General features: G+C 43.8%; 1 protein-coding gene across 2 annotated transcripts in view; it reads right to left on the reverse strand.

The window, feature by feature from the left end:
• Positions 1-11,636, reverse strand: part of trpa1b (transient receptor potential cation channel, subfamily A, member 1b) — a 29,010-nt gene extending 17,374 nt beyond the window's left edge. For both annotated transcript variants that reach the window (XM_066667702.1, XM_066666975.1), the window contains exons 1-8: positions 11,570-11,636; positions 6,681-6,815; positions 5,187-5,349; positions 4,269-4,444; positions 3,688-3,795; positions 1,898-2,006; positions 835-983; positions 288-424 (exon numbers count right to left, since the gene is read on the reverse strand). In XM_066667702.1, coding sequence (XP_066523799.1) covers positions 288-424; positions 835-983; positions 1,898-2,006; positions 3,688-3,795; positions 4,269-4,444; positions 5,187-5,349; positions 6,681-6,755 — 917 coding nt within the window. In that variant the 5' untranslated portion in view covers positions 6,756-6,815; positions 11,570-11,636. The remainder of the gene's footprint in view (positions 1-287; positions 425-834; positions 984-1,897; positions 2,007-3,687; positions 3,796-4,268; positions 4,445-5,186; positions 5,350-6,680; positions 6,816-11,569) is intronic.
• Positions 11,637-21,430: the final 9,794 nt, after the last annotated feature.

Here is a 21,430-nt window from a genome sequence, read left to right on the forward strand (position 1 = left end):
AAATGGCCAAAAAAAAGCAAAGCAAAGCTTCCCTCCCATTGGTCAGGACTTCAGGAGCTGGACTGAAGGCCGTGGCATTAGAAACAGAAAAAGGTAGGTAGAGAAAATCTAAAGATAATGAGAGTAAAATGAGAGATCACCTACTAATTATTTGTAATAGTACTGCTGTTATTGTTATTATTATAATCAGCCGATTATATCTGTATTTCCCCCTCTTTTGGGGAGTGTTTTTGGTCAAACAGGGCCACCGTAGTCCCTCTGCTGGTCCCTGCTGACCCTGAGCTGACCTGTGGAGAGGCGTCTGATTGGCTCCGTCTCTGATGTTGATGATTTCTTCGAGTCGCTCGAACGGAAGGAGCATGATCTTCACTGCCTCCAGAGCTCCCTGAGTGCAGGCAAAGTGTAGCGCTGTGGAGTTATCACACTGAGAGAGAGAGAGAGCGAGAGAGAGAGAGCATTAATCTGAGATAAGTGAGAGAGGATGGGATCATCTCTCAGCTACTCGCTCGACCTCAAACCATCAGAAACATTAATGTGAAATCTGTAGACGACAAAGAAAGTAAACACTGTGGTCCGTCCAGCTTTAAGAGCCAACAACGTGTGTCTGTCTACAGAGAGTGGGGGTGTGGTTGTATAAAACATGAGAGATGAGGAAAAACAGGTAAAGATAGAAAGAAAAAGAAAGACAGCACAGCAAATATAGACAGTGAGAGAGTGAAAGAAGAGAGGAATGAAAGAGGACAGTGTGTGAAGTTACACACATCATCCTTCAGGACTTTATGGACCAAATCATTTCTTTAAAGCATTGTTTTGTTTATTTGGTCTGAGGGTCACCTGCTGCTGCTGGACTCTCGCCCCTTTCTCGATGCACAGTTTAATCACATCAGTGTTTCCCCCTCGAACGGCCAGGTGCAGAGGACTGCTCTTAGACTTGTCCAGATAATTAACGTGATCAGCCGGGGTACAGATACCCAGCTCCGCACCTGAGAGGGGGGAGAGAGTAAGAGAGAGAGTAGGAGAGAGAGTCAACGTTTAAAGCAAGGGAGGGAAAGAACGGTAGAGAGATAAAAAGAAAGAAATTAAAGAAAGAAATTAAAGAAAGAAAGGATATATGAGGGAGGAGAGAGTGTATAAAAAGTGAAAAGCAAACAATGAATAAAAGTTGATTGAAAGGGAATGAAAGAGAAAAAAGAGAACACAAGGGAAAAAAGTGAGGGAAAATAAAGAGAGAGAGAGTGAGAGAGAAAGAGAAAGAGAGAGAGAGAGAGAGACTGACAGATCCAGTCAGTTCCAATCTGGGTCGCCCACATTTATCATTTGTTTAGCCGCTGACCACAGATTTGCAAATAAAACCTGGGTGGTGTTTTTGACCAGGCGAGTGTGGGTGGCTCATGTCCAGGCAGTTTCAGAGTCGCCTGCATGTGTGGAAATGGAAATCAGGGGTTTTTCCGTCCACATGTGGAGGGACAGGCTGGACATGGACAAATATTTTGTTCTTGGGGCAAATATTTTTGTTGCAGTAAACAACTGCAAAGAGTGAGAGGTATTGAAGGTGCCACCAACAGATTTTCCCACAGAAAAAAGCAATCAGTGTTTATGAAAGTTGTTATTTATTATTTTTACAGCGTTTTCTATGAAGTGCAGTTGTCAGGAGATGAGGAATCGAGCTGCTGTGTCCCTGGATCAACCTGGTTATGCTCCACAGAGCGGGTCTCCCACATGACGGTGGCCATGACTACAATAGGTTTAGTAGTCTACAATGTATCAGACGTTCTGTTACATCCAGGCCACTAGGTGTCAGTGTAATGTCCGTTTCATAACGGATAGCACAATGAGTTGTTTATACTTCTCTCTCTCGTTCTCTCTTTCACTCTTTGTGACTTTAAGGTCACGGTACCTTTCTCCAGGATCACCTCCATGGCCTCTTTGGCTCCGGCGAAGGCCACGGCGTGGATGGGGTAGTGGCCCAGTTTGTTCGGAAGACACAACCTCGCTCCGTATTTAAACTAAACACAGATAAAGATAAAAAGGAGGCGTGGTTAATGCCAAAGGTACAAATCAGTAATTAATATCACTTAATACTGTGTTACTCTGGGTGAGAAATAGTGCCCCCACAAGCCAGATTACTGGTATGACACTGTACTGTATATTATGAAGCCTATTGTTTAACTTATTTTAAAAATCCATTGTTATATGTGACCACAAGATGACACTGTGTGTTTATTTATGAAAACCTCTTTCATCATAACCAAGACCTGGCGTGTTTATTTCTGCTGGACCACCCTCCGCTGCAAAGCCGCAGTCACACTTCTGTAAATGTGAACAGACTTTGACATGGGTCCCAAATACACACTGTTCACATCAAAAGAGCTGGAGAATCTCTGGGAAACACCCAGTGTTTTGAACAATGGCTTAAAATGTGTTCTGGAGGTGGTGACTTTAGTGTGTTTGTGTGCTACGTTTGTCATGTTCCCCTTCTCTTTACTGCGACCTTTACATGGATCTCTGCAGAAGTATTAACCAGCCCGAACCATCAGGAAAATGGCAAAACATTGTGAAAATATATTGTAGGTCAAAAACTGTGATCATTTACCGATTAAAGCAACACAAGGTAGTTTTTCTACTTAAAACTACAGCTTCAAAATCACTCTGATGCTCCACTGAGCTGTAACAGGGAGAATAGAGCCTCTGTCAATGCTACGCCAGGTTCAGCACTGCAGAAACTGCACTATGTGACTTCTGGAGGAGGGTAGGATTCATGTGGTGTGTATTCAGGGCAAACTGTGTAATGTAGGGACTCTGAGGACTAACAAGTGGAAGTCTCATGACTTCAATATTATTTTTTTAAAAACTCTATACTGTGGGCCAGGCATTACATTCTGCAACTGTAGGGGGAGCCCGGGAGCAAAAATACCAAATCTTACCTAGTGTTGCTTTAAGTGTAAATAAATCATAAATACATCTAATTATAAATATAGGGCGGCACGGTGGCGCAGCAGGTAGTGTCGCAGTCATACAGCTTCCGGGGCCTGGAGGTTGTGGGTTCGATTCCCGCTCCGGGTGACTGTCTGTGAGGAGTTGGTGTGTGTTCTCCCCGTGTCTGCATGGGTTTCCTCCGGGTGCTCCGGTTTCCTCCCACAGTCCAAAAACACACGTTGGTAGGTGGATTGGCGACTCAAAAGTGTCCGTAGGTGTCAGTGTGTGAGTGAATGTGTCAGTGTGTGTGTTGCCCAGTGAGGACCCCCTCCAGGGTGTATTCCCTCCTTGCGCCCACCGCAACCCTGAACTGGATAAGCGGTTACAGATAATGAATGAATGTATTATAAATATATCAATTTAAGTATTGAAATAACATCACCTGATAATTTCGTATTGCTGCTGAAATGTGGCTGCAGTTTTATGATGATATCTCATCACGGTCCATGTTTCGTGATGATTGTCGTACTGCGGCTGAAGCGATTATCATATCGTGGCTCAGGAATCGGGATATAAACCTGTGTCTGGAGTATTGTATTAAAATCGTATCATGGCTGATGTGCTGTAGTGTGTGGAACTGTGTTAAATCTGGAGTAATTCCCACACCAAGAGGAAACCTTCAACCTCATGATCCATTACCTCTGTTTGGTATTGATTAGTTAGGTCTGAGAGTAAAGCGAGGCCCGTGTGTGTGTGTGTGTGTCTACTCACAAGTGTGTGTAGAGCTTCGCAGTTATTATTCGAACATGCCACCATCATCGGGGAGTTCCCCAAATCTCCCTCCAAATCCACATTCGCCCGCCCACTGGACAAGAGGAGCTGCAGAACACACACACACACACACACACACACATATAGAGAGACCAACAGGTCCCAGTTAACTCTACTTTCTCTGTTAACTGTTTACGTTCCACAGGGACACCCTCCAATCATCATGCTCCACTAAACCTTCTATTGATTGGTGTAGTGGGTTCCATGCCCAGCTCAGGCAAAATGTAAGACAAAATGAACACAGCCATTCAGCTCACTAGAAAAGCCTTCCATTGCCATGGAGATATAGACAGTGAGTATAACAGTATAAGCACATGGTTCTCTTGAACCAGACACTACTCAGTATTACTCTGTTCAGAGAAACTTGAGCCTGGTGCTGTGTCAGTTAAAGCAGCTGTTCTGGGGCGGAGCCGAGACCGCTGGGCGGAGCCAGGACAGATGGGTGGAGCCAGGACAGCTGAGTGGAGCCAGGACAGCTGGGTGGAGCCCAGACGGCAGATTGGACAGACTGTGGTACTCACGGCAAGGAGGTGGTTGTGCTGGCGGCTGACGGCGAGGTGCAGCGGGGAGCTCAGGGCCGAGTTCAGGACGTTGGGATCAGCACCGAGTTCCAGCAGATAAACACAACTCTGCTCCTGGTTCTGCTCCATGGCCCAGTGCAGAGGAGTCTGGCCGTGGACGTCCTGCACATCCAACTCTACACACAGCAGAATTAATACCCATTAAACTCTACACACAACAGGGTCAATGATCATTAAACCTTACATAAACGACGTAGAATTAAAAATCACAGTTCAGCTCTAAATCCGACTGGACGTGGGCGTGTTTAGTGCAGCGTGTCCCTGAAGGCTGTGGGACGCTGAGGAACATGGCTCTGTGTCTGAGGGACTCTCTGATGTTTATGTGATTACAGACGGCTCTGTTTCTCCAGCGGTCTCACGTTTCTCTTTAATGACTCAGTGGAGTGCAGATGTGCTCTGGGAGTCTCAGCATGAGATGATATTAATGCTGAAGTGCTGTAAATCTCCGGTTTCAGCTCTCCTCGCTCCTCACCCTCTCATCAGCTAAAACACGACATGTCCGTAAGTCTGTGGACACCTGCTCGTCCAACCGTCCCTCTGCACTGAAGGGGTTACTGAGGAGTGTGTTTCTCTTGTCACTGCAAGTACACCGTGCTGCCGGGGGGGCTTTAGGGTGAGCTCACACCAGGGGATACGTACTGTGCTCAAACACGTTTCACCCCCAAAGTGCAGTTCGTTTTACAAGTGTGACGTGACTTGACATTTTGTAATGGGACCCAGGACATTACTTTCCTTTCCCATGTCTAATAAAGGCACAGTGTCTCCGGGCTGGAGCAGGGACAGCGTTTTCAGCTCAGCTCACACCTCTACACACCTCTGGACACAATGTAAGACAGGTAACGTTGCGACTGAGCTCACCCTCTCGGCCCACCGTGTCCACTATGAGCCGAATGACTTCCAGGTTGGAGTTGGCCGCAGCGTGATGGATCAGCCCAGCGCCAAAGTCATCTCTGAACTTCAGCAACTCTGGATCCTTCTGGCTCAGAATCTCCAGAGCAGAGAGATTTCCCTTCACAGCCCACTGCAGGAGAGAGAGAGAGAGAGAGAGAGAGAGAGAGAGAGAGAGAGAGAGAGGGGGGGGGGGGGAGAGAGGGAGAGAGAGAGAGAGAGAAAATAGACACAGAGAGAGACAGAAAGACAGAGGGGGAGTGAGAGAGAGAGAGAGAGAGAGAGAGAGAATAGACACAGAGAGTGACAGAAAGACAGAGAGGAGAGACACAAAGAGAGAGAATAGACAGAGAGAGAGAGAATAGACATGGAGAGAGACAGAAAGACAGAGAGAGGACAGATAGAGGGGGAGAGAGAGAATAGACACAAAGAGAGAGAATAGACACAGAGAGAGACAGAAAGACAGAGAGAGGAGAGAGAGAGAGAGAGAGAGAGAGAGAGAGAGAGAAAATAGACACAGAGAGAGACAGAAAGACAGAGGGGGAGAGAGAGAGAGAGAGAGAGAGAGAGAGAGAGAGAATAGACACAGAGAGTGACAGAAAGACAGAGAGAGGAGAGACACAAAGAGAGAGAATAGACAGAGAGAGAGAGAATAGACATGGAGAGAGACAGAAAGACAGAGAGAGGAGAGATAGAGGGGGAGAGAGAGAATAGACACAGAGAGAGACAGAAAGAGAGAGGAGAGATAGAGAGAGAGAGAGAGAGAGAGAGAGAGAGAGAGAGAGAGAGAATAGACACAGAGAGAGACAGAAAGACAGAGAGAGGAGAGATAGAGGGGGAGAGAGAAAGAGAGAGACAGAAAGACAGGAAGGAGAAGAGAGAGGGAGAAAGAAAGAAAACTTTTAACATTTGTAAAAAGTCATATCAGACACAAGGGATTTGTCTTGGTGTGTGTGTGTGTGTGTGTGTGTGTGTGTGTGTGTGTGTGTATAAAATCAGTAAAAAGAGCCATGTGCAAGTTGCCAAAAAATTTGTAATTATTCAGATAATAAATGTCGTATATAGGTCGGTCTGCACACACACACACACACACACACACAGTATAAAATGTGCAATAAAAGCTGTTATATCTTTGATCGACTTTTATGGAGACTAAATACATAGTGATTTGTTTTTATACTTTGTCAGGACCCACAGACACCACGAGACCAAAGTGATTTTTTTGTTTTAATATAAGTTCAAATTCATCTTCAAACCATCTCTAGTCATCCATTCATCATTACATTAGTCCTGTTTTCCTACAGATGTACTTCTGCCTGGACATGGAAAAGACACAAAACAAACCCCAAACACACAGTGGTTACATCAGCTGTGCTCCTCTGTAAATGTTTGTTTACACTCCACCCCTGACTATTCTCATTTCCTGAAACACACACACACACACACACACACACGCACACACACCTCCAAGACACGAGCACAGTCCAGGGCCATGTCTTCTTCATCGATCACACATCGGTACGAGCTGTGCTCCTTCATTGAATTTAACTGGATTCTACAGGCTCCTGGATGAAGAGGATTCAGAACGTCCACTGAAACCTGCTCAGACACAAACACAGAGAGAATCACTGTGTTTATAAATCATTATTAAACCCTTAATCTTTGAAATTATGGTTCAGTAATGAATCATTTATAAGAATATTACCACACATTTAAATAAAAGACATGTTATCTGTTATCAGTTATAAGACATCCATGAGCATGATGGAGCTCCATCAGTGGGGCATTATTACCCTCTCTAGGCCTGGCGCTGGGCCCTGTGGCCTCATGTCATTGCCTGCACAGTGTCCACAGTGGGACAAAGACCAAAGCAGCTGAACTCTTTATAAAGGCTGTCTAGAAACTTTTGGACACAGTGAAAACCTTATTTAAATCTGTGTCCCCTGGTGCATTGTTGGAGTGTAATAAATGTAAATGTTCTGTTATAAAGAAGCATTATTCAGGTCTGGCGGGTGACGTCTGCTGGGACGGATTCAGAGGTTCTCCACTCCTCCCTGAGCCCCAGGAACCGTAGGAGAGGGCGGTCCATGGTAATGGACAGTGCGCCACAGATGCAGCAGATAGGGACTGATATGAAATGTGCTGAAGTGTCCTTTTAAAGGATGCGCTCCTGCTGCGGGAGCCGATTAAGTCTTTGGGGAACGGGCTGGGTTTGGGGCGGTGGGACGCTGGTGGTCATTTTATTCCAAGGAGAAAAGGACGATGTGGAAGTTGCTGCAGTTTGCACAGAGCTAAATCCCTCTCTCTGTGTCACAAAGGCAATTAAATGAGCCCCAGCAGGGGGGATAACGGGAATTCACCTTCACAGAAAAAGTGGAAAAGGACATACAGAGGGCAAGCCCACCCTAATCCAGAATTCAGTCAGCTGTGCAGACTCAGGACCTCAGTATCCCACTTAAAAATGAGTGAAGTCTTCTTAAATCAACTCAGTATTTATCATTTATACAGTGCTTTCTGACAGAAAGTGCTAAAAGAATAATATTAATGCACTCAGAATATTATTTGAATTTGCTCTGATCATGATTTCCTTTAATGATAATGATACATATTAAGAAAAATAAGACAAGTAAGAATATAATTGTAAATATCAAAGCAAAGGTCATGTCTGAGCACCTCCCTTCAGTTTCCTCTCAGTTAGAAGCAGTCTGAGTGCATTACACCGAGATGTGCTTTATGACTGCATTCATTTTGCTTAGTGATAAATGCACAGTTTCTATTATGTCCACCTCCTAAAGCTGTACAAAAGGCTCCAGCCTTCTACACTGAGCTTATTAAAGTATCAATTAAAGTATCTGCCCTAAAGTTCATTATTCAGAAGAATTACAGGTGGTTCCCCACCTTCAGAACTGGGAAAAATGAAATGATGGAATTAATCAAACACAAGCAGCACTGAAAAATAAAAATGAAAGTCAAATTAAACGCAAGTCAGCGAAGAAGTCCACTTAAAGGTGCAGTCAGTCATTTTCAACCATAAAGTAGCGAAGAATATTTATGAAGGTCAATGACAGGAGAGGAAGAGTTAAACTGCTCTGTCATTCTGAATGAATAGGTTTAGGCTCCACAGAGTGGGTCGCCCACATGGGGTGGGGGGGCCATGTTTAAAGAAGGATTAATAACAGACTGCGTTATGCTTTTCCCACTTTACTCAAGAGGTATTTTTACTAATTCTTATTTTTTTAGTAACATTCCTTTAAAATCTAATGGGACTTTAATCCAAAATTCCCCCAAATGTTTTGGGTTAAAAAATGAGTCTTTAACTGCGCACTTTCAGCAGAAACTGAGAAATACAACACAAACAAAGAGCAGTGTCAGCTAAAATGTGTCATAAAGCCAAGCAGTCGCTGAAGACATTGATTAGAATCAGCTTCAGTTCATTAGAGAACGCCGTTCCTGTGTTAATCAGAATAAAGAGCTCAGCACAGACTTAAATCATCTCTCATTTATCGGGCTTTTAATTAAACAATGCTCCATCTGGACTTCATCTGTCACTGAATCTATCTTCAATCACTGCTTATTTATTTATGTTCAGCATTTTGAGCGGCCACAGGTTTGAATGTGTTCTATAAATAAAGTTTATTAGTAGCAGTAGTAGAGTCAGGTGAGATATCACTCAGATCAATAATTTTATACATTTGGTCTGTAAAATTTACCCAGTTCAAGGCGGAGGTGGGTGTGACAGAGACTTAATTTTATACAGAATATCAATAAACAATATTTATTAAGTGAATTAATCATAAATGTACTGACAATTTCTAATATTTTTAATTCTGAGATTTAATATTTTACAATTTTTGAACCTATTTCTACAATCTGTAGTTATTGCTTTGTTTATCCAGTGAAAACAAAAGTGTTTTTCTTTTTGCAGAACCCTTGTAAAGGATTAAATAATGTTATAATGTTCTTTCCCCAGTCTTCAGAAGATGAGCATTAAAGATCCTGACAGATTTCAGTGCTATAACAGCCTCGGCCTGTGGATCTTTTTTAAATAAAGGTCGGAAGCTGGAGGAACAGGTGAGTGACGGGTTTTATTTTCACCACCTGCCGCTGGACTCTGAGCAAACAGAATTAATGACACAGCAGTGCTCCAGTGATTCCTTATTATAATTTGATCTCTTTATCTTCACTAACGCTGTGTCTTTCTGATGGGAGACGTGAGAGAGAAGCATCTTATTTCATCTCTCAGTGCTTCTTAGAGTTCTTCTGTGTAGAAAATCTTCAGTTTTTACAAATTGAATTCAACTTCTTATCGTTTCATCTCATTAATGCAATGTTTTTCGAAAGTGAAACTGGAAAAGGACCATTTTATTTCTTAGTTCCGTATATAACTCTTTGTAATGAATGACGTATTGAAATATAAATTGTTATGTTTTAATCTCATAAATGGAATGTTTTTTCTGGTGTGAAATTAAAAATGAATCCTCATTTTAATGCCCTGGTTGTTATTTATGTTTTTCTGAGTGTAACTTGATTTTAAGCAGCAGTAACATTTAAAGTAGAGGAATATTAGGAGTCTGTATATTAATAAACATAAATAAATAAATAATAATAAGAAGAACAAAACAATTTTGATTACATTCCTCAGCTTGGTTTATGTACGATTTTGAATCTGTGTTATACAAAGCCTCATGATTTTAAAAATAAATGTGAATTTGTTAATAACATATACTCATTTTATCTCATTAATGTAATGATTTTCTGATCTGTAACTGAAAATATAATCATCTTATTTAAGCACTGAGCTGGTTCTATTGCATCCTTTAAAGACTCACTCTATAAACTCTAATAACATACAACATAATGAATATATGATATAAAAAATAATCTAATTTAAATAGTCACGTAGTTATTAGTGATTTCCTGCACGGCATTCACCAATTTTATCTCATTAATGCAGACAAAGCAGCTGCAGAACAAAGTGTAAAAAGTAAAGGAGAACTGATGGAAAGTGCTCAGGATCAAAAGATCAATCATAAATAACAGTAAATATTGTTCTTTCATGTCTTTGTCATGAAATAAAAAGCATTAAAAGTGTGTGGCGAAAGAGAGAGGTGATACGTACCTGTCCGAGGTCCAGATGTTGAGCAGTGGTCTCCCTCTCTGTCTTTCTGCATGTGTTTGTAGCGTGTTTGTTGTGTCTGTGTGTGTCTGTGTGTGTGTGTGTGTGTGTGTGTGTGAGAGAGGTTTATACAGAGCTCAGTGTCAGGTTACACTCTCTGTGAAGCTGGAGCTAATTTCCTGAGATGCGATCATAAACCTCTCGCTGATACGACCCGAGTCCAGTTTAAAACCTTCTGTAACTCTAATGGCGCCAGTTAATGTAAAATATAAAATTAACGTTAGATTCAATGTAATGTAGTTAAGTTTTATGTGGAGAGGATGGACATGTTTACATCCCTTCAGTTATTGGTTCATTTATATGTTTTATGCATTTTTGTGTTCTGTGACACAATAAAAATACTTAATTTAAAATATGGCTAGAAAGTCTTACATTTGGGGGCAGCTTTGGCCTAATGGTTCGAGGACAAGGCTTGGTATTGAAGTACCAAGGTGAAGTGCCCATTGAGCAAGGCCCCAAACCCCCAAAAATGCTCTCCCTGGACGGCGGGTGTGTTCACTGGCTCCTTCTATAACGGCCAGTGGAGCCAATCAGACACAAGCTCCTGATTTAGGAATTGCCCAATGGCTACTCCCATATTGTCCAGCGGAGCCAATTAGTTACTAGGTCCCGATTTAGCAACCACCCACTGACTCCTCCCATCACGCCCAAGAGTTTCTAAACTATAACCTATACAGATTGATCCACACAAACCTTCCTGTGTTTATGTAGTAGAGTGTGTGCATCAGCGCCCCCTAGAGTTCCACTGTGTGCTCTGTCTCCCCCTGTTGGAGAAACGGGTGGAGACAATGGGTTTAGTGAGGTATGATGCGTTAATCGTGTCTTTGCATTGAACGCCACCTGAGGATTTGATGGCACTCAGCCCCATGAGAGAATTAGTGAGGTCAGGTTCTGATTCGCCCACGCTTGGCACTGGGTGTTATAGTCTTAGGGTAATGTACAACTGCTCCAGAATGTACCACTGATGTTATGTTTCTACTGAGGTCATACACACTGTCTCCATAGCGAACACTCACCTGAGGATGAGAGAGAGAGAGAGAGAGAGAGAGATGTTCCTGAGGACTCTGAGGTAAAATCATTGGACTTTAAGTTTAACAGTAACAATTTATTTAGCTTAGCAGTGAGTGTTTCCCCCGATATTAAACACATTGGAATATTATTTAAAACACACACTGACCTTAATTTTATTTTATAATTTTTACTGGAAGGCAGCAATTCTTAATCCTGACTAGCTCCACAGTTAGCATTTGCTAACTGCTACTGGTATGGAGGTACATTTCAGGGCAAAACCCCTGAGCACCTGTGACAGTAAGATTTGTAGTTGTAGAAAATAGTCACACGTGTATCAGTAAATTTGAAGTCACAGAAAAAATGCCGTGGCCCTAAAACTCTGTCGTAGGTGTCAGCAGCAATGCCGAATGATTTTTCCCCCTCTATTTGGCGCCAAGGGACATGCGCACAAACGAACTCCTCTGATTGGTCAGAAGGGTTAATCTCCGAACAGGGCGCGCCTCCCAGTTCTACAGGTACAGATTAGCTCTGCACCACGCTCCATCTGATATATTTGGTGTAAATGTGAGCGCGCGCGGAAGTAGTGACGTGAGAGCGAAGAAGACAGAATTAGAGTCTCGTGGCCGCAGATTCGAGCAGGTGCAGTCACTGACTTGTGTTTGTGCAAGAGAAATATCACCCCCCAAAAAGCTAAAAAATATGTATATTTCTGAGGAGACTTTCTACAGGTGTGTAACTCGCACGGCACAGATTCACATGTTGGTGTGCGAATGTGCAAGTTTTATATAAGTGTGCGAATGTGTTATGCACCATATTTACCGCTACAAATGGAGCAAAACTGTGAGCGTATGATAGTTTTGTACTTGTGTGTGTAGAACTGGATTTGTGCAGCTGCAGTGAAGAGTTTGTGAAGGTGGAACTGTTAAGCTGTATTTGTGGGAGAGGAACAATATCTACAGGTTTGTAACTCCTGACGTGATTTTCTCTGTGACTTCAAATTTACTGATACACACGTGACTATTTTCTACAAATTACAAATCTCACTGTCACAAGTGCTCGGGGGTTTTGACCCTAATGCACTTTCTCTCTCTGTGTGTGTGTGTGTGTGTGTGTGTGTGTGTGTTCATTGTCCCTAGTGCACTTATGTGTGTGTGTGTGTGTGTGTGTATGGATTACAGAATATTCCTTGGGGCTGGTATTAAAGGAAGAGACAGTGTTTATGAGAAGGGATTAACAGATAAGGTATATCATTAACTTGGGATTAAGCTTCAGGATTAAGTCAGGTTTTCATCAGGGGACACACTGTGTCACATTGCATAACTCAAACAATAATCTCAGCGTTTTAAACTAATAATGGCAGTGTTTCTAATGTTCTCACTAAAACTGCCATGTCTTTGCCCTGGCTTCGGGCCTGGAGCCGCTAATGCAAAATAATAACAGCATCAACCACAACAAAAATTATTTATGGGTGGTGTTCCCTTGCTCCCTATTCCCTACATAGGCAGCTGTGTAGGTAGCACTAGGCAATTACAACAAGCAGGTGCTATGAAAATGCTTTTTAGGTGCATTAAGTCACTTATTCCAAAACATATAGACTGATCATCCACAAGATTAAAAACAGAAGCAGGTGGCACTATAAGAAACCCCATAGGAGGCGCTAGCAGAGGTAGGCATTAACCTACAGTGTTTTGACATTGACAGCCCAGACTGAAGGCTTAGCTTTACCACTCAGTGTAAACAGGGATGTAGAGGAGGATGAACACAGTTTAGTTATATTTTTAAATATCAATCAAGGTTTACTCAGCTTTTTTAGTTTAGGGTTTGCCCAGTTTTTACCGCTGCAGCAGTGAACACAGTACAGACCATAACACACCGTTCAGACCTTAACTAAACAGAGCTGGGCCAGGAGGAGCCTGTTTGTACTCGGCATGCTGTTCATCGCCTTTATCATGCTGCACGCTACTTTAAACATTGATTCAGCTCCAACACGCCCTCAGCAGATAAACCCCACCCTTCTGATCTGGGATCTGACTTTAGACTAGCGTTTCTCAGTTCTGTTTATATTTTAGCTGGTGAAAATCATCTCAATCAAAATTTTAATCTGTGTTTCTCATTCTGAGATTGTTGATAGTATTGTATTATATTATTCACCTGTTTTTACACTGCTAGACTTTCACCACATTTCACCTGGAAAAGAGTTTGCTCTGTAAAAATATAACATATATTCATATCATTTCTAATAAGAAGCAGTTGGAAGAGGCTCATGACCAATTATTTCTTTTTTAACGGTTTATTTGATGCATTTTTGCACAAATATGTGGACAATTAAAAAAATAAAATTAGCCATGAAAAAAGCTTCAGATATTGTTGGTGTCTGTGGTGAAAAACAGCGAAACACATATGGCATTCCCCACAGGAAAACATTTGCCTGAAATTCTTTAGGAGAAAAGAATGAGACAGTAAAGAGACATGACACGGGAGATAGATAAAGAGATAGGGTTTATTTTGTGGCTTTACTGAGATCTCCACTAAAACTCAAGTAGAGACATTACATAGGGAGTTTGTTTCTCTCATGCTTCCTGGTGTTTTGATGTCTCTCTTTAAGAGGTGCTATAGCCCCCTACTGGACTGGCGTGATAATGTAGCTGTTTTCATATTGTCTGGACGGGGATATGTTAAAAACAGACAGAAGGAAAATCTCAGTTTTCAAAACTTTGTCTGGACAAAACTTTGCCCCGCCCCAGTGTTGACGGGATTGGTTCATTAGGCGTGTGAGGTATAAAACCCTGGCTGTCTGTGTCTGTGCAGAGAGAAGACGAATTCAGACGAAAGGATCAGGTTTAATGCGAAGCGCTGGCTGCTGTAACAGCGAGGAGGCGTCGACAGACGAAATAGAAACAGCTTCCTTTGCATCAATCAGTTGGAGCATCCTCTGCCAAACAAAACAACACACACAGGTAAACATCTGGAAACGGGAGCACACACCTGGATGTAAATATCTAAAAGCGTCTGGACATTTGCAGGTGAGAGTCAATCGTTAGTATTCAGTGTTAATTAATTAAAATAAACATTAATGAATATTCATTCAAATCACTCACTGTTCACACATTTATACAGCTATATTCATGCACTGGACACTTTACTGGAAACAACCCCCCCCCCACCCCCACCAACGGCACACGTGCACACACACACACACACACACACACACAACACACACCAACATTTCGAATCATACTGAACCACAGTCTGATTCAGGCGCAGTGTGAAAACACTTTTTTGGATGTTTTGGCCTTTCATACCAGTCACAGACAGCTTTTCTCAGTGTTTCTGTGTTTTAACGATGTTCAGAGTTGTTCACCTGAGGCACAATAAAATAAAAATATAATCCCTCTCTCCAGTCTCACACACAGACTGTCCTGGGTTTATCTGAGGAACACCAGAGCAAACTGATAATGAGCACATCTCTACCTAGTGGACTGTAACAAAATAACACACACACACACTCACACACTCACCCAGTCACTCACACACACTCCCCCAGTCACTCTCACACACTCCCCCAGTCACTCTCACACACTCCCCCAGTCACTCACACACACTCCCCCAGTCACTCACACACACTCCCCCAGTCACTCACACACACTCCCCCAGTCACTCACACACACTCCCCCAGTCACTCACACACCCCCCCCAGTCACTCACACACACTCCCCCAGTCACTCACACACACTCCCCCAGTCACTCACACACACTCCCCCAGTCACTCACACACCCCCCCCAGTCACTCACACACACTCCCCCAGTCACTTGTATTTAGAAGGTTGTAGGACACTGCACTCTTCCACTGAGACACATCATCGTTTGTGAATAAAGAAGCACTGATACATTTACTGAGCCACTGACAGTGGAAGAGAGGATGAACACCTGGAGAAAGAGCAAAGGAGTCGAATTTATGACACTATTTATAACTCCATAAACATCAGACTGGAGTTGTTTGGGAATAAATAATCCTAAAGCACACGTCTTCCACAGGCTGTTAATAACGATACAGCATTCAATCCCCGTCCTTCTGCTTTAGTCAGGAATATTTTGGGGAATATTTACAGTTTTCTCCTGAGTCTCTGCTTCATCACATCATCGCATCATCATTAAGTTCATCAGTGTCCGACTCAGAGGGAACAGCAGGAGAAGGACAGAAAAGGAGAGGGCGGGAGATAGAGAAGGGGAAAGAATAAGAGAGAGAGAAGAAAATAAGGTACAGAAAATGAGAGACAGAGATAGGGAGCGAGAACAAGAGGGAGTGAGACAAAAAGGAGAGAGAGAGAGAGATCCACTGTAGACAGGAATTAGTGATAATAAAGAAAAAAACAAAGCAAAGGAGAGACAGGAGAAGTAAGAGTTAATGCAAATAAGGTCACTATGCCCAATGCCATGTGTCCACCAGAGGGGTGTAGAGGACTGTGAGGTAGCTAGACTTTATTGACCCTGAAGCAAACGACTGTGTTCTCTGGAGTGACTTTGGGACGAGTTGCAGCTGTGTTCTGATCTCGAGCATCAGCCCCTGACCACGTTCATGTTTATATGAAGGCTGAATGCCATTTAATCCTCACTGCAAGTTCTGATGGAGTGTAAATCCAGAAGAGTAGTGTGTGAAACTGCAGTGAAGAGGAACACACTCCTGATTAGAGTCCAAAGAAATGTTGGAGGACCAGGTGTCTGCGATACTTTTGGCCACACACTGAGCTCCGCAGCCAGAGGCCAGCATCATTATCCAGCTCTGAAGAGGATCTGTGTGTGTGGTTGGGGGGGGGGACGCAGTTCCAGTGAGCTCTCCATTTGACCTTGAAATAAAATAGGAAACAAAAAGCAGTAATTAACTCCTGCTTATCTTTGGGTGCCTGAGCTCTTTCGGAGCGCTGGTTCCGATCCATTCTCATCGTTATTCTCAGCATGATCTCGGCACTTTGGCTTTGGTACCGGCGCTGATCACGACCTATCGATTTCTCTCTCACATCTCTGGCTGAGATTAAGATCTGATCTTCTGTTGTTGCTGCTATTGTTGTTGTTTCCGATGCCTTTTACTGAACCTAATTCAGCTGCTTTAAAGGTGCCATACTCTCCCTCTTCTCCACAGTGGAACTCAGTTCTGCACTTGAAACCCTACAAGCCCCACAGCAGGGATCTCCCCGTCTAAACAGCCCTGCTCAGAACGCCCGCTTTCAGCACCTGTTCCTTTAAATGACAATGAGCCACTCGCTGTTCACCCCGACCCCGACCCCGAACGCACAGCAGTGAGGAGCGAGGAGCTGAAGCTCTGGTTATTAACTGGTTTTATCTCTGTTCTCTTTCTTCTCTATTCTTGTTTTCTCTGCTTTTACTCGGTGCTCTTATTTCTCTGCGCTCATTGTGTCTGTCTCACATTAACGCGGGTCCAGCGCTGTGATTGGACAGACTCAAAAGAGGGGGGTGGGGCAATCCTAAAGCCTCTGCACTTGACGTCAGAAGCGGAGCAGACTCAGAACGACTCGTTTTATCACATGTTTACTGACTTTGGGAGTGCACAGAAAACTGACTGGATGGCCTTGTTTCACAGTGTGTGGGCTGGTGGGCTCCAGATCCACACAGTATTGGGAAAATGCATCAAACAAGGTTATAGTATGCAGTATTAACCTTTGTCTCTGTGTGTGTGTGTGTGTGTGAGGATTAAACCCTTTGTCCCTTGTATTTACATATCATGGAAATCGTCTTTGTCATAAAACAACAACAACCCAGCGTCTGAAGATAGATGGAGCAGGAAAATGAAGTGGAAGGATTCATTTTCTTACTAATATAAAAGTCTCTGTCTGTCTCACATGTCTCTGTCTGTCTCACATGTCTCTGTCTCTCTGGCACATGTCTGTCTGCCCTGTTGGTAGCTGCTCCTGCAGTATTCCTGCTGTTTTACATCTCAGCCATCACTCTAATGGCTCCCTCTTGAGGCCAGTGCGGCTGTAGCTATTGTTTCAGAAGAGAATCGGCCACAGAATGAATAAATAAATCACAGAATTAAGAAATAAACACATGGAAGCTCACCCCTGAACATGGGTTTAATTACACATCGGGAGCATACTCTCCGCGATTAAACGCTCTCAGGTTAATTACCTCTGCCCCAGAGAGTGTAATTAAGGTCCGAGATCAGGGTGCCTGACAGGTGTGGATTACCTGTGGAGGTTTGGTTACCATTACAGATCCTCTGAGGGGTTTTATTCTGTCGCTCTGTCGTTCTTTTATTACGGAGGGATTCAAAGTAAAGCCTCTGTGTGATTGGAGGGTTTGTTTTATTTAACCCCACTGCAGCTCCGTTACCACTTCAGAGAAATGAGGGCGTCCTGTCCTTACCCTTCAGATCCGCCCCTTGTCCACCACGCTGAGCACGTTCCACACCGTTAGTTACAATCTGCACAGTTTTCAGTTTCAGAAAGTGACTCAGAAAAAAAACTAAATATGAAGCCGTGTGAAAACGGTGAGTGAAGTGTTTATTGGGCGCTGCATTCGTTATGAGCTCCATCAGGAAAAAGAGCTGCAGAAGAGTGTGATGGATTTGTTCTGTTCCTGGGGACAATATTGTATTCACAAGTACATGTGGGTTTTGGTTTAGATGATTTACAGATGGAGATTTCAGTGTTAGAGATTATGAACATAGCAAATAAAGACTTTAGTTTTAGTTTTTTTCTTAAAAATGACAATTGTGGTTTTATGGTAAGTTTTTTATTGTGATTTAGAAGACAAAAGAGTGGAGAATGTTTGAATTTTCAATTAGATTCATTCATTCATTCATTCATTTATTGTCTGTAACCCATATCCAGTTCAGGGTCATGGTGGGTCCGGAGCCTACCCGCAATCATTGGGCACAAAGCAGGAACACACCCTGGAGGTGGAGCCAGTCCTTCACAGGGCGACACACACTCACACACATACACTCATACCTAAGGACACTTTTGAGACACCGGTCCACCTACCAACGTGTGTTTTTGGAGCATGGGAGGAAACCAGAGCGCTCGGAGGAAATCCACGCAGACACAGGGAGAACACACCACACTCCTCACAGACAGTCACCTAGAGAAAACCCACGCAGACACAGAGAGAAAACACCACACTCCTCACAGACAGTCACCCGGAGGAAACCCACGCAGACACAGGGAGAACACACCACACTCCTCACAGACAGTGAGACAGTGGGCAGTGGGCGGCACGGTGGCTTGGTGGTTAGCACGTTCGCCTCCCAGCGCTGGGATCTTGGGTTCAAGTCCCATCTGGGTGGAGTTTCCATGTTCTCCCCTGGGTTTACTCCGGGGGCTCCGGTTTCCTCCCACAGTCCAAAAACATGGAGGGTAGGTGAATTGTCTTCTCTAATACCTGTCCTGGTGTGTGAATGAATGTCTGTATGTGTGAGCCCAGATATGGATTGGCGCTCTGTCCTGGGTTAAACCCTAGTGCCCGATGCAGTCCTCCAGGTGGACGGTCGTTTCTGGTTGAGAGTACGCTGTGCGCGTTTGGCTGCCGCTTCTCGCCAGTGTGTGTGAATTGAGCGTTCTGAGCAGTGTGGATTGTAAAGCGTCCTTGGGTGTCTAGAAAGGCGCTATATAAGTGTAACGATAATAATAATAATAATAACACTCCTCACAGACAGTCACCCAGAGGAAACCCATGCAGACACAGGGAGAACACAACACACTCCTCACAGACAGTCACCCGGAGGAAACCCACGCGGACACAGAGAGAACACACCACACTCCTCACAGACAGTCAACCGGAGAAAACCCACGCGGACACAGGGAGAACACACCACACTCCTCATAGACAGTCACCCGGAACGGGACTTGAACCCACAACCTCCAGGTCCCTGGAGCTGTGTGACTGCAACACTACCTGCTGCACCACCGTGACACCCGATTTATAATTATATGTTACCCAAAACGTATGTGTACATATAACCTTCTGCTTCGCCACAACTTAAATCTGGTCCTGATTTAGTGGCTGTTCTCTCATGGTTCAGAGCAAGCCGAGTAGGGACTAAACCTTGCAGAGCGCTGATTGTCCAGAGAGAGATTGTCCAAACTTTGCTCACTGTAGGTGTCCTTAAGCTTTCATACCGTCTACGTAACCCTTTCAGGACCTGAGCCTGTATAAACCTCTGTAAACACAGCTGCAGCAGGAAGACGTTCAGTGTGATGCTGACTACATCATCTTCACTGATGTGTGTGTGTGTGTGTGTGTGTGTGTAGGATGAGGTCAGTGTCCTGTAGCGCTATAAACACTGCAGCGGTGGGCCATAATGACCGGTGTGATACAGAGCCATCAGATCAGGAACAGTTTGAGTCATTTACTCCGACAGCTGTTCTCATAATGTCTGTATGTTTAAACATTTCCTCCGTAGCTGCTAACGTCTGGGATAAATGACTTGTAAAGTGGTGTTTTGACTCCTCTGAGACGTTCTGAGTGAAGACCCTGGAGTCGGAGCCCATAGTGAGACGAAGAGAGTGACCAAAGCTGCCAGGTTTGGAGAAAACTGGAGGATAGATGAGCGTAGAGGAATGGACTGTCAGGAAAAATGTAGTTGGGGGGGGGGCACTGTCTTTTTCCCTCAACATTCACAGGCTGAGGGGACTTTGAGGAATGTACCTAACCTCCACCTGCTCCCTGCCACTGTGCGTTCACTGCACTGATCACTTGTGTGTGTGTGTGTATGATTGCCCTGAATCAGTACTGTGTGACTAGTCTGTGTTTGTGTGTTTATATATATTTGTGAGGACCCGTTGTCCTCAAAAGTATGGACGATGTCACACTGTGTTCTATTGCTAGGACATTTTGTTTGTCCTCACACATATGCTGTCCTGAACAGCTGGTGTTTTGTTGGTAAAAACTTAAACTGGAAATATTTACTTTTGGTTACTGACGTTATGCTTACAGTTAGGTGCAGCATTAATTAGCTATAGTAATCATGTCTGTAGAAGGTCTTTACAAGTATAGCAAAACCAGTGTGTGTGTGTGTTCACTGCCCCTAATCACTAGTGTATGACGAGAGAGAGAGAGAGATATCTATCACATAAGGGTTAAATGCAGAGGTCAAATTCCCTTGTCCTACTTCCTCAGAAGCGCCTGCACTTCAGAAAGACGCGACAGTGCAGAAGTCTCTGTGCGTGTTTTGATCATATTTATAAATATATTTAATGAAGATAATTGTTTGCTAGTTGTAGGTGGTGAGAAGGTGTGAATGCTCCTTTAAGTCCTCCCCTTCTGTGTCAGTACCCCGTGTTGTCCAGCTGGGGGCGAGTTTTGGGCTCCCTGCCTCTCCTCTGAGCTCAGAGAGGCTCTTCAGCGCTGTGTGGGAGGAAGCTGGAGAAACTGGAGGAGATGGGAGTGATGTGTTGATTGGCTTGGTGTGTTTTGGCCTGCTATCTCTCTCAGATCTGCAGCAGTTATATAACAGTGAGGCTCCACCGTTGGAGGAACATCGGCTACAAACACAACCAGGTTTAAAATTATACCCACAGAGTGTCTGTAAGTCTACAGCTGCCCCTTTGAGTTCTGGGTCTAAGCTGCAGTTGTTGTGGACACAGTGTCACCACGATTAAAGCAACACTATGTAATATTTTTACATTAAAATTCCAGTGTCAATATCACTGTGATGCTCCACTGAGAATAGTAGTAATAGTAATAAGGAGAATAGAGCCTCTGTCGTCGCTACTCTGGGCTCAGCACCTCAGAAACTACACTATGTAGTTTTCAGAGGAGGGTAGGAACACATTACTGATTAACCCATTGAGTTCAGGAGAAAAGTTGGACAAATATTTTTGGGGCACTTTCACTTTCCTATGGTTTCTCTGGGTTTTTTCCATCTCTCTCTCTCTCTCTCTCTCTCTCTCTCTCTCTCTCTCTCTCTCTCTCTCTGTGTGTGTGTGTGAGGGAATCCTCTGGCCTGGAGTTAATATCTCTGACCTTTTCCTGTGGTCTGTAGGGCGCAGTGTTGGGTTTCAGTCGCAGT

Source organism: Hoplias malabaricus, chromosome 1, assembly GCF_029633855.1.
Source record: "Hoplias malabaricus isolate fHopMal1 chromosome 1, fHopMal1.hap1, whole genome shotgun sequence".
In the NCBI taxonomy this organism is placed as follows: domain Eukaryota; kingdom Metazoa; phylum Chordata; class Actinopteri; order Characiformes; family Erythrinidae; genus Hoplias; species Hoplias malabaricus.